The sequence below is a fragment of the Amphiprion ocellaris genome, chromosome 10 (assembly GCF_022539595.1).
Source record: "Amphiprion ocellaris isolate individual 3 ecotype Okinawa chromosome 10, ASM2253959v1, whole genome shotgun sequence".
NCBI lineage: Eukaryota > Metazoa > Chordata > Actinopteri > Pomacentridae > Amphiprion > Amphiprion ocellaris.
In genome coordinates, this window is record NC_072775.1 from 6,431,856 (window position 1) to 6,445,321 (window position 13,466).

Consider the following 13,466-nt stretch of genomic DNA (forward strand, 5'->3'; position numbering starts at 1 on the left):
AGTCAGTAGGAGAAGGTCACAGTGGTAGATGTTCTGCAAAGGCCTGTTATCAGTTGAAGGAGCAGGAATGGAAACTCTACTGTGTACGTGTCTTGTAGAAACTATAAACTATGTACAGTGCTTCATAAATTTATAAGACCACCTGAAATAAAAACTTGAAAACACAAATATTTTAGAAATCTGTCCAAAAACGTACTTCAAACTAAAAATTGTATTGTTATTTCTTAGGCAAATAACGAACCAGAACAACTAAATAGTCCTTAATCACATACATTAACCAAAAATCTTCATATTTTGTATGATTTCCTTTGGCCCTGATAACAGCTTGCATTCCTGCTGGCATTGTTTTTAGGTACTTTTTGAGGCTCTTTTGTTAATGAGTTCCAAATAGTTTCTAGTTGTTCCTAGAGACTTGCATTGGATGAAACTTTTGTGCAATCTATTTTTGAATTCAATAAATTCCAGACCTGTTGAATAGAATTCAAGTCAGGACTTTGACTTGGCTAGTCCATCAGTTCTAGTACTCCAGATTCCTTTTCCTTGGTCCAGTAATCTCTGCTCAGCTTTGAAATCTACTTGGGGGTCATTGTCTTCTTGGTATATGAACCCATGACCAATCAGGTTCCATCCAGAAGGGATTCCATGATGCACCAAGATGTTGTTTTAGACCTTCTTGTTCATGATGCCATCCTTTTGAACTCATTTGCTGGTTCCACAAATGGAACCTCATACCATAATGGAATCTCCATCATGTTTCATTGTGGATGCAATGCATCTAGTATCAAAACGTTCTCCAGCTTTTCTGTGGATATAAACACGACGATGCCGACTGAAGAGTTCAAACTTGGACTCGTCTGCCCAGAGTACCTTCTTCCAGTCATCTACAGTCCAGTGTTTGTGCTCCCTCGCAAATTTTAGGTATTTTTTGATGTTTGCAGGCTTCAATAATGACTTCTTAGCAGCTATTCTTCCCTTTAAGCCTTGTTCCTTCAATCATCTGCTTATGGTCATTCTGGAGACTTCCTCAGATTCTGATATAGAAGCATTAATCTCTACCTGAAGATTAGCAGTGGTCTTCCTTCTGTCTCTAGGACTTCAAAACTCTTTTTTGGAAGTTATTTTGTTTTTGACTTTATTGGACAGGAAAGTAGGGAGAAGAATGGGGGAAAGACCTGCAGCAAAGGGCCATGAGCTAGAGTCGAACCCAGGCCTGCGTTGGGAATTATAGCCCCTGTTCATGGGTCGCCCACTCAACCAGTTGAGGATTCCCAGTACTTCAAATCTTGAAGTATCTGACATCTCCTTCAGTTAGCTTTCGTTTTCAGCCTCTTCCTTGGCACATTTTGTAAGTAACAGCGTCTGCAATAGAGTCCGAGGCATACTTGACCACACTGTGAGAACATTTTATGTCTTGCCCTATTTGTCTTAAAGACCATCCAACATCATGAAGTGTTTTAATCAAGCTGTCTTTCTTAGGGAGTTCCCTACGCTTCACCATTTTGAACTGAATTCACGCTTTTCTACCCAAATTTGAGCCAGCACACTGGAATTCTCTGAGAAGCCAGAAATGAATCAAGAATAACAAGCAACACTGGATGATGGTCTGATAAATTTGTTAAGCATTGTACATCTTTGCAAACCTTAAGTCAACATTTATCTCATGCTGTCTTTACATCACAGTTCAACTGGGGTAAGAAGGCAGCAGTAAAACAAATATCTAATCTGTCACACGAGTGATTCGCTCAAAGTCCAACCTGGGCCAAAGTTAAATGCAACTCTTTGTTTTATGCAGAGTACAGATAACACCGAGGGAAGCAACACACGTGACCTGATAGTATTTAGTTACTACTGTGGTATTAGAGGAGTTGTGCTGCTTTCATTTCAGTTCGAATGCACCCAGTAGAATAATGGCAACAATGCAGGTTCATCTGCGACTGAGAAACATTCATGCTCTTTCTCCATTTCACACAGTAACACACAATGACAAAAACAGGTCATTCTTTCGCTTTATTTTCCCACAATGCTTGTGTTTTGGATATTGAGTTTTGTTTCCACACCTTTTGCAGTCACTACAAGTACACCGTAAAATTGATCACATTAGGACAAAGGGTCACATTCTGAACCAATTGACACAGAAATTACAGATTATTTATCGTAGCATTACACCAGGTAATTACCAGTAGAGGATTTTTTCTTTTCTTTTTTTCTTGCATATTCTGGGCTCAAACTACAGGAGTTCTGAAAATTCAGAGGGATTGATGCACCACTTCCTGCGATCTCATGGGGAAACAGATGTAAACAAAATGGAAACGGCGGTGCAACTTGTTGTAACACTGATAATACTTTGCAGTGAATTAAAAACTAGACAAAACAAAAGCACAAGGCTAAACTAGTCTGGGTGAGAAAATGTTTGGAAAGATGTGGTGGACAGGGTTTGTGCATTGAGAACTGGAAGTAAGCTACAGATATTATAACTGAAGCTAACATTAGCTTCATGGGCTACAGTTTGTCCACTGCTCCGAGCGTGATGATTGTAACTATCCTGATTATGTATGTATTGTATCCACTCTCAGATGCATGTCGCTTTGGATAAAAGCGTCTGCTAAATGAAGCTGTAAAATTTTAACTTATAAATATCAAACAGTTTTGATCCCAATATGAAATAATCATAACAATAGTGTCAGTAACGAGGAAGGAAGAGTGCAGCGGAGGTAAATCAGTCTGAACCTCCTGTAGTGTGAGTCCAGCATTATCTATTGATTTTAGGACCTTCTTTAAAAACAGCAAGTTTCCATTGTGAAAATATGACCAAATTAAGCTACAGATAATCCAATTCTGTTGATAACATTTAAATATATGTATATAAAAAAGAGAGGTAATTTAAAGAAACTGACTTGAGCCTGAAACCCAGAGTTCACATTTAACCGTCTGAACCCCAAAACCTGTTGTCTGTCCTTGAGCCAAAAGTGATTCCATCTGGAAAACGAATGAAATCTAAGCTTAAAATCTGGATGTTTTAATCAAAATTAAAATTCGCACCAGAGCTTGTGACGAAAAACAAAATATCTGAGCTCCTTAGCAAAAGCATGAGAAGCACTAAATGACTCAGCTATAACCAACAGTCATAAAACAAAAATTCAGTGAACATTCAGCTGAACTGCAGGCTGTGTTTACATAGAACAGATAGGAGATAAGTTGGACATTTTCTTCATAAATCTAAGTCGGAAAATATCTTTAACATGTAGAGCTTGCATTTTCTTTTCTAGTGTTAGTGACAGCTGTGGACACTGAGAAAAATGTTGCACATGTTGATGCCAGTTTTTTTTTTTTTTTATGAAAGTTGTAAAATAAATAGTTAAAAAAAAATGTAACCTTTCTTTTTTTATTTATGACTTACAGCATCATAAATTTGGTATACTTTGACACTGTTTCCACAGAGGTGCAGAACTTTAGATTGCAGTGAAAAATAACCCACCAAGAGTAAAAAAAAAAACTGCTCAGAAACTGCTTGGAGTTCAGAGGGTTAAATGTCATCCCAGACATATATCCCTAGTTTTGCTTTACACACACTGTGCCACTAAGTAATAAATGTTTTTACTGAAAAACAAAGTCTACATAATGTATCAGGAAGAGTCAGAATACACTTTACTGTGGATCTGTTCTCAGTACACTTGAATATCCTCAAAAATAGCTTTAATTGTGCATGTAAACAGTCAGTGAAATACTTGCTGAATCAGCTGTGACAAACTTAAAATCAAGCAACAAATTCAGCTGGTTTTGTGCAAATTATTTGTCCACACAGTCCCATCCATCTAAATTACAGTCTGCATTATCGTAGGCTACACGGTGCGCATGCTTGTCTCGCATGTTCGAGCTCATATAGTGGCTCTTCATGGTAACAAACACCACAAGCATGAATCTAACCAAACCGCAAGTCTGAGCAAAGACATCTCATGGTGTAAACTGCAAACACAACCAGGTGACATTTTAGATCAGTGACCTCATCATCTCAGTCATAACAGGCAAACATTTGATGCTTAAATCTTCCAAAGGTGAGATGAGAAGCATGAGAAGCTTCTATCACTGCAGACGTTTAACACGGCAAACTCTCCCTTCAGTCAGTTATTCATGCAAACTGCTCAGATCAGGACAAAACACTGATCAGTTCCTCCTCATCGTTGTCTCCAACAGCTCCTGTGGGACTGTCACACGTGGCCATGAGTCCGAGGCCGAGCTCTGCCAGCTCCTCGCAGCTCATGTCAGTCGTCACCATGATCTTAGTCTCCAGTCGGTTACAGAGAGTCCTATAGGAGGGTAACGGATAACCGATCTCTCTCAGGTACTCGTAGCCTTTGGTGCCGACCGCACAGCGGATCTTTCGGGCCTTCAGGATCGTCTCTGGAGACCAGACGGCCCGACGGGAACGTTTTGTGAGGGACAGGGCCCGGATCTGGTCCTCGTACAGAAAGTTTTGGAGACCTTTCTCAATCCGGTCGAGCCGATACAGACGCTTCTTCATCTCTTCTGCCTGACAGAGACACAGAGGACATCTCACATTTACACATATGATTTTGCTTTCGTGATATTTATATTTTAAAATTACATAACCGGGGTATAACTAGGCTAATGTCCCGTGTCTACATACCAGAACAGTGATTAGAAACAAAGACACCAGCAGATGTCCTACCTCTTTCTGCAGCCTTGCAGTGTGCTGCATCTCCTGCTCCAGCTGTTTCTTCAGTAGCTGACACTGTGTGCAGGGCTGCTGGTCTTCAGCCGTCCTGTCTGCATCCTCCTCCTCCAGCCCGGGCAGAGGAGTCCGTCTGGCATAACCGTGGTCCCCAAAGTTCAGCTCCTTCTCCACTAGATTCACAAAGAAATCTCTCACTAGCATTGTAGCATTGGGATCTGACATATTTAAAATGCACCTGGCACTCACAGCTTACATGCCTTACTTGTCCTGTATATGCAAAATATCTTATTAAGCTGCTGCTGCAAAAAAAAAACCCTTGTGTTTTCATTTTGTTCAATACTTACAAAATAACATATATATTTTTAATTCTTTTTCTGCTTCATCCATATGCAAAAAAACTATTCAATTTTTGGCCAGAAGGGGTCAGAAAAACATCAAAATAAGCTGACAGGCGGCCACAAATTCTTTAATAAATATTTCTTATATATGTTACCAAAAGGTGGCCCATTTAGACATCCAGCAACGACACGATGAACAGTCTATTAATGACTCTTTTTTAATCTCTAGTTTGTTATCTACAAACTCCTTTACTGAGCAGTTTTGACAGCTAACCTTTAAGATTAACTCCGTAACACCAAAATATAGAAAACAAAATAAGCAAAACAATAAATAAACTAACAAAAAAATGCACACACAATATGTGTGTGTGTGTGTGTGTGTGTGTGTGTGTGTGTGTGTGTGTGTATATATATATATATATATAAAAATAAAAATCTAAACTAAATTGAGCAAGAAAAATAGACCAAAAAAAAAATAATTAAAGGAAAAAGAAACCAGGGCTTGCTTGCATCTGAATGAATGTTCAATAGAACTATAACTACATTTTTTAAATTGGAATAGGGGATAGCAGAGTTACTACAAAAGCTGCTGCTGCATTGTGGTAAATAGATAAACTAAGTACAACATAAGAGAAAATAATCCCAGTAGGAGAACAATAGGACCCTTTCTGTAAACACTCTGACAGTCATGACTCTGGTGCAGCATCAGTATTGCACATTCTACAATCAAGCTAAATAAAAGTCATAATAATCTCCTGCATAATGTATATCCTAATTTTACACCTTTGCAATTTGCAGTTGTGCTGTTTCAAACTGCGATTTTGACTGGAAACCTATTGTCATTATTGTTATTCAGCCGTACTTCACATTGAAATACCTGGTTCAGGTTTCAGTGGTATCAGGATGTATGAGGTGGTGACTGCGGGGTACGGAGGGTCTCCAACACTGAACAGGGTGGGGATAGCATTAGGCTTCAGCTTCTTTCCCCCAGCCGGAGATCTGGCTATTTCCTCAAACTGGCTCTGCTCAAAATGGTCCTTGAGGAGACAAGACAGGTACAGAGAAGACATGCAGTTAATCCAACCCATGATGATACAAAAGCAACAGATCCATGCACACAGCGGCCATAAAGCTTAGCTGTGCCAACGGGGATTTAAAACATAGGAAGCCAAAATACCATTAAAAAATTAACAAAAACAGTTTTGATTTTATTTTGTTGGAGTATTGTTGTGATCCATTAACTTTGGATCGTCTTCATACTTAATAAACTAGAGTTAAAGATCTAAATATGCCAGTTTGCAGTGAACGTACTTGACACAGTCTGGAGTGAGGAGTTGGTTCAAAGTCACGTCGACAGTTCACCACCCATTTCTTCTTCCGTACGGGGTCTTTGGGGAACCTGAACAGCTGTTTGCCGATGCTGGTTGAGTTGGAGCAGTTCGGAGCGGAGCAGCCACCCATCGCCCGCAGTCAAAACACAGCGAAATCTGGCAAAACCGTTCAGTTAGCTTCTGGCTGGCAAAGGAGCTCAGCTTTTAAATTATTACTTTAAGCTAACGGGTTACGTGGTGTAATGACAAGAAAAAAATGCTATTACATCAAGTATCAACTCGAGGAAACCGGTCCTCGGTCAGGTAGAATTTTTACGTAAAATTTCACGAAAATAATTTAAAACTCTTTCTGAGGAATAAAATATTTCTGACTTTGTTTGAGCCAAAATGGCGCACTTCACCTCGGTGGTCGGGTACAGTGACGTACGATTTATGGGTGGCTATTGGAAATGCCTGCTTGAAAATAGTGATTAAAGGCAAAACAGTCAGCTATAGAAGGTAAAATAAAACCCAAATCACACATTTTTTTGCAACAATTTTATACTAATCAATTATTATCGTTTTATACAACCATTTAACAAAGGAACTCTATTTTTTTGCATTCGTGCAATAATCCAGCTACTATGGATTTTTATGCCAGGACCCTAAGAAGCACGTTGAAATGTTTACGGTTGAATCGCTGTTAGCTGGACGACTGTAAAATTAATTACTGAATTTTTTAATGGTAAAACACCGAATGAGCAACAAACTAGGCCTTCGGATAGAGCAGCTGATGATGAAAACTTTCGTAAGGCAGTAATTTAAGCTAACCACCACATTTCAGTTAGCTGTCGGTAACTTGGCAGGAAACTTTTCAGCCTTGACATTAAAACAAACATGGCTAGTCCAATGGTAGTTCCTGTCATTGATGTCCAGAATGACAATTTTAAAGAGCTTTGGCCTGCTATGGTAGTGGCCATTAAAACGTCGTCCTTCGTAGCACTGGACACGGTAAGTGCCAGTATCTGTGTGTATCTGTTCACTCAATATGGGCATGGCTGAAATGAACTTGTATGTGTATGGTGTTGTTTTGTCTAAAATGTATTACTGCAGTAGTAAATTCATAGTCCTGTGTTGCTTTAGGAGCTGAGTGGTCTTGGAAACAGGAAGGCCTTGCTGGCTGAGTGAGTAAAAACATTTGTGGTCCTCAGCCTCTCTTACTGCACCACTAATACACGCTTTTGAGTAAGTTCCATTTATTCTGTAAATGCTTGTTTATGCCCTGACTCTGCTGTCATGTTTCAGATCTATAGAGGACAGATATAAAGCTATATGCCATGCAGCTCGCTCTCGCTCCATCCTCTCTTTGGGATTCGCCTGCTTTAAGAAACAGGACCAGAAGGTAACACAAGATGATGCCTTGAACACTTAACTTGTTCTCAAACATACTTAGATAATCAGTATGTATTTCATGCGTATTTAGTGTGAGAATTTACCACTGCATGTAATATGCTTGTGAACTTTATTGCCTGCCTCCACCTCTTTTTGTCCCTTCCACAGGTTGCAGACACATACCTGGTCCAGGTGTACAACCTCACCCTGCTGTGTTCAGAGGAGTACATCATAGAGCCCCAGTCAGTTCAGTTCCTGGTGCAGCATGGATTTGATTTCAACAAGCAGTATGGACACGGGATCCCTTACTGCAAGGGCAATAATAGGGTAATTACAAAATGATTGAAATGTTGTTGTTGTTTTTTTTTTGGGGGGGGGGGGGGGGGCAGCACATGCAAGAGGCAGCACATGCAAGAGGCAGCACATGCAAGAAAATCCTTAAAGATTTTGTAACTGAAGGAAGTTTGCATGGATTTTTATTGTATTTTTCAAAACACTGTTGCACGGTCAGTACACTACAATGGGGTAATTGACCTTCCTTAGATGTTTGTTTTTCATAGTCCTTTCTGTATCTTTCTTCTTTCCAAGGGAGGATCAGATGACCGCGGGGTCCACATCCGAGCGTTGTTCACTGAACTGCTGCGAGCCAGAAAACCTCTGGTGCTCCACAACGGCCTCATTGACATGGCCTTCCTTTACCAGGTACGAAGTGCTGTTCTTTTTCTTTCAGTTTAATTCCTATGATGTTAAATGTGTGTCTCAGAAATTCTCACCAAATAGCTTTTATTCACATTCACCAGGTAATAAACACTAACTAAAACAACAGACTGTTACAATCCTAAGTGTTAGAAGGAGCGTTTCAGCAGGTCCTTTATTCCAGCATCTGTCAGATTGTACAATGCCACGTTGTAAACTTCACTGTGTACTGTTTACTGCTGCACTGTTTTCCCCTTACACATGCATTCCACCTACTAATGTGCAATAACTGATACCTCATCCTCTTGTATATAGTATTTAAAAAAATAATAATAAATAAGTCATCTATATATAATGTTCTCTGTTTTTTGTTATTTATTCTTGTACTGCCTTTATACTTTTTCTTTTGGAGCTGCTGTAACGGTGAAGTTTCCCCACTGTGGGATCAATAAAGTTTATCTTATCTTAAAATTTTAAAATTGCAAAGTTTTATAATTAAGTGACATCAAGTCATTAATGAGCAAGTTAATGACAGTTAATATCAAAGCATCATGGGATTTTGATGCTTCTATCTGGCAAGTATCTATTATCAGCTGCAGTATAAACAAGAAACTGCGTGACGTCAGTCTCATAATAAAATAATTACATAAACTTTTGAAAGTCATGCCTTCTCACAGCATGCTGTATGCTTTCTTTTTTTTGTTTTTTTGCCAGTGTTTTTATGCTCATCTGCCTGAGCGCTTGGCCACCTTCACAGCTGACCTGTCTGAGATGTTTCCTGCTGGTATTTATGACACCAAGTACGTCACTGAATTTGAGCTCCGACTCACTGCCTCCTATCTGGAGTACGCCTTTAAGAAATGGTGAGTAATGGTTTGTATTTCACTGTAGCCTTTTAAATTTATTTCAAGGTTCATTGTAAAATTTGCAGATGATTCTGTTATTGTCAGCCTCCTGCAGTCCCTGCGATGGACTGTTTCATTGAATGGTGCAATAATTCATGCTTACAACTAAACGTCAGTAAAACTAAAGAAATGATGATTGATTTTCAAAAAAATCCACCTGTCCCAAAACTCATTTTCATTAAAAGTACAGCTGTGGAGATTGCAAGCCTGTACAAGTATTTGGGCACCATCTTGGATGACAAGCTGATTTTTGAAGCCAACACAGACTATATCTGCAAAAAAAGCCAACCAGAGACTGTTCTTTTTAAGGAAGCTGAGGGATTTTAATTCAGATTCAGATTCAGAAAACTTTATTTGTCCCCAGGGGCCAATAAAAAAAGGCACGTAGAGCAGCCAGTGCAACAATGATGTAAAAATTTGAGTAAAAAACAAGAAATTGTTGAAATAATGTTGATAGTTCACTTTTAGAAGTGTTTTGTTCATCCTTTATTCAGTCTGTCCTAACTTTTGCAGTGATTTGCTGGTACAGGAACCTTAGCATCACTAATACAAATCGACTGGGGAGCATTGTCAAACTTTGCCAAAATATCACTGGCACTAGCCTGCAGCAGCTTGACAATGTTTATCAAGCAAGAGCCATTCAAAGGGCAGAAGTCATTTTAGCTGACTGACATCACCCTCTGTATGCAGAGTTTTGACTTTTGCCGTCTGGAAAGAGGTTTACCTTCCCTAAGAGGGTCAAATCCAACAGATACTTCAGATCATTTGTTCCCGCAGCTGTAGGGTTTCTAAATAAGCTTCAGGCTTGTGTCCTTGCACTGTCGGCTACATAAATGGTCATGATAACTTAAATATCTATCATGATTATCTCATATTAATAAAAAGAACACAATCAAAACATTCTTTGAATAAGCTCATTTTATTATTGTTTAGCTAATTAGAAGATGGTTGTTATTAAATTTCGACCGTTATTTAGTTGACATTTTAGTGATATCCAGACACTTTTTATTAATAAGTGATTGTTTCTATAATAAATAATTGTGGAATTTGTAAAGACATGATCATAATGAACATAAAACTTTTTTTTAACCTTTAATAAAAATCTATGCAAACTATATCCCATGGACTTCAAAAGTCCCTCAATTATATGTTGACCCATCTATAATATGGCAGCAACAATACACATTCAATGTAGGAAAGTCATGACAGGGGCTGAAATGTAGAGCCAGACAGAATGGCTGTCGTATCCATTATACTGTCAGGATTCCTCAGAGGGCTTTAACGGGTTTATTTGATTGCTTTAATAACAAGAGCTGTGACAGTGTTTTTATCAGACATATTGTTCCTCTCTGTTCACTCATACCTTTTTTTCCTTCCAGTAAGCTGGATAACAGCCGCAGTTTGACCTCCGGAGCACCTGGACCTCATGTTCACATTGAGTTCTGTCAGTATGCTGGTCACATGTCCACCTATGTGGACTATAAAGAGTGTCCAGATGTTGCCTCTTCTGAGAGACAGACTGAAATCTGCCAGCGCTTCTCTGTAAGACTCAACTTTATTTTTATCTTCTTCACCTAAAGGAGGAATTCTATTTTTACTAAAAGTTACCTAGCATGAAGTTCTACTATATAAACTAAATGCAAGCACAGTCTGCTTTTGTGTCTTATGTATTCTTCCACATTAGAATGGAGAAGCCAACTATAGTACATAATTGTGTGTAAATATTTTTCTGTTTGTCTGTCTGGCAGGCATTTGGTTGGTGTCCCAATGGTACTCAGTGTCCGTTATCCCATGACACGGACCTAATCATTCTTCAGGATGAGAAAGGAAAGGAGGACAAAAGGAAAAAGAGGAAGAGACAGAGAGATAAGAGGAAAGGAGGAGGAGGAGAGATAACAGAGAGTTCCTCCATCTTTCATGGTGCCCCGCAAAACAAGATACCCCATATGGACGTGGATCAAGAAGAAACATCAGGTGACCACCATGAGGAAACTGCTGAGTCGTGCCCTGACAGCGCGGCAGTAATGGATAGTGATGGAACCATCCAACAGACTGAAGGAGAAAGCATGACGGCTGACAACGACGAGAACGAAATGCGCAAAGACAATTCAGACTCGAGAAACTCTGCAACAAGTGATGACGGCTCAAACGCCAAGAATGGTGCAGAAAACAGAACAGGAGAAGCAGCAAGAGAAAAGTTCACTGACGCTCTGAAGAAGAAGGTTGATGCAGGAACACATCGGGCAGGATTTGATGCCTTTATGACCGGATACATCTTTGCCTGCTCTTGTACGCTCACCAAGAAAGAAGAAGCAGCAGCAGCAGAGGAGAAGGAGCAGAAGGTGGATGAGCAGTCGTGGCTTCCTACCTGCCTCAATAAAGTCTATCTCAGCGGCAAAGCGGCTCCTCTGAACGTGGTTAAAAGCACCTTCTCCAAGTCGTCCAAGGCCCACACGCAGAAGATGGAGATGGTGTGGGGTGGAAGAATGTAAATTGGACACAGAAGGGAAGCTACAGTTGATAGAAATGCAGGTTCAAAGTTTAGTTTTTAGCCAGACTGACAACATGGCAACAGACTGAACAACTCTGAAAGGGATTGCTGTGAAATTTTGGCATTCATGTCACCAGCGAGTAAATCAAAATGATGCCTGTGGTCGACTTACTTTGAATCTGGTTACACATGAGGTTGACATTTGTGTTTTTGTGTAATATCTTGGTTAGATTTCTGTAAATTTATGTCTTTATCCACACCAGGATCACTTGTAGTGACTAGAGTAGACCTTTCATATTTTCACCATTTGTTTGGTTAATGAAAAGCACCTGCAGAACTAATGATCCTCAACCCAGCCTCACCTTTATTTTGTGTTAATTCAATGTTAGCATGCTAACTGCTAAGCTAAGATGTCAAACATGCTGTGCTAAACATTAGACCGTCATTGTGAGCATATTAGCTTGCTGAAGTTAGCATTTAGCTGAAAACTCTGCAGTGGTAAGATTTGTTAATTATTGAAATAAAGGTATTCCACAATGACTTCTATAATTAGGTAATAGTTGAGGTAATATTAAACTTAACCCAACATTTGATAGTTGTCAGTCTTTAATGTGAGAATATGTTACTTTTGTAGAGCTAGCTGAATAGAAACCCTAATAATTTGGGCATTTGGACTGTTGGTTGTATAATGATGCCGCTTGGTGCCATAGAGTAATATAATGCCATTTTTACTACATTGTTTTTATATTGCAGGGTTTTTTTGCCTCACTGATCAAACTGTAATAACTGACAAGAGAATTATTACTGGCTTGAATGACTTACAATTGTATATTCAGCAATAAATTGCAATGCAGAGGCATCCCTTTTAAATTACTCCACTCCTTTTGCACTGGAAGTGAGGTGACTTTTGATATCCATTCATAGCACAGTCTAGATTTTGTATATGGCCTGTTTCCTCTGGAAAGTAAACAAAAGCTCTTCAACAATGATTTTTGTTGTTGTTTTTTCATCAGCTGAATTTGTCCAAAGGAATCATATGATCAAACCATCCAGAATTATAATTTTGTGTATTCAGTACAAATCAAGAGGGACACAATAGACAATGTGAATGGAAAGCTTAATGTATAATAACATAAGATACACCTTTATTATTCCCAAAGAAAATTCTTTTGCCAGATATTGCTCAGAGAAAAATCAGGGAACATTAGAATAAATGCTGTGCCTCATAGAAAAGCAATTGAATACATATACAGTATATTGCTAAAAATAAAATTCTCTGGTACCGTACGCAAAACTTTTCCATTTTGATTTTCAAATTATTTTTATGTAATTGTTACAGTCTCTGGTGGCGATGTGGTTGGACCTGGATTTGTACAGCCTCTGTGTGTCCAGGTGGCTTGTTCAGACGGTGTTGCTTGCAGGTGGCTGAAGACCAAGTTCCAGGTCCCACCTGGCAGACATCAGGCGTGATTGACCTGGAGCTCCAGACCTGCTCTCAGCCCTGGTTCTCCACACCTCCTGACCTGTTGGATTGGTCCACCACTACAACTCCTCCCACAAGATTCCAACCATCACCACACCTTTGTGTAAATCTGCAACCAAACGCTCAGTCAGGTGGGCTGGGATTTAATGTGACCAGTT

At 39.3% G+C, this 13,466-nt stretch overlaps 2 protein-coding genes across 2 annotated transcripts; one reads left to right on the forward strand and one right to left on the reverse strand.

Moving 5' to 3' along the window:
- Window positions 1-1,992: 1,992 nt before the first annotated feature.
- si:ch73-382f3.1 (uncharacterized protein LOC100151273 homolog) lies at window positions 1,993-6,721 on the reverse strand. The gene is made up of 4 exons (XM_023272868.3): window positions 6,343-6,721; window positions 5,909-6,068; window positions 4,688-4,863; window positions 1,993-4,528 (listed from the first exon to the last, which is right to left on the reverse strand). Exons 1-4 carry the CDS (start codon window positions 6,490-6,492, stop codon window positions 4,145-4,147), a joined length of 870 nt encoding a protein of 289 aa, XP_023128636.1. The 5' UTR covers window positions 6,493-6,721; the 3' UTR covers window positions 1,993-4,144.
- A 47-nt stretch (window positions 6,722-6,768) lies between these two features.
- On the forward strand, window positions 6,769-12,814 carry toe1 (target of EGR1, exonuclease). Its single transcript, XM_023272867.3, has 8 exons — window positions 6,769-7,352; window positions 7,485-7,525; window positions 7,647-7,743; window positions 7,902-8,060; window positions 8,322-8,435; window positions 9,144-9,292; window positions 10,714-10,876; window positions 11,083-12,814. The coding sequence occupies exons 1-8, from the start codon at window positions 7,239-7,241 to the stop codon at window positions 11,824-11,826; spliced, it is 1,581 nt and encodes a 526-aa protein (XP_023128635.1). The 5' UTR covers window positions 6,769-7,238; the 3' UTR covers window positions 11,827-12,814.
- The last annotated feature ends 652 nt before the right edge of the window (window positions 12,815-13,466 follow it).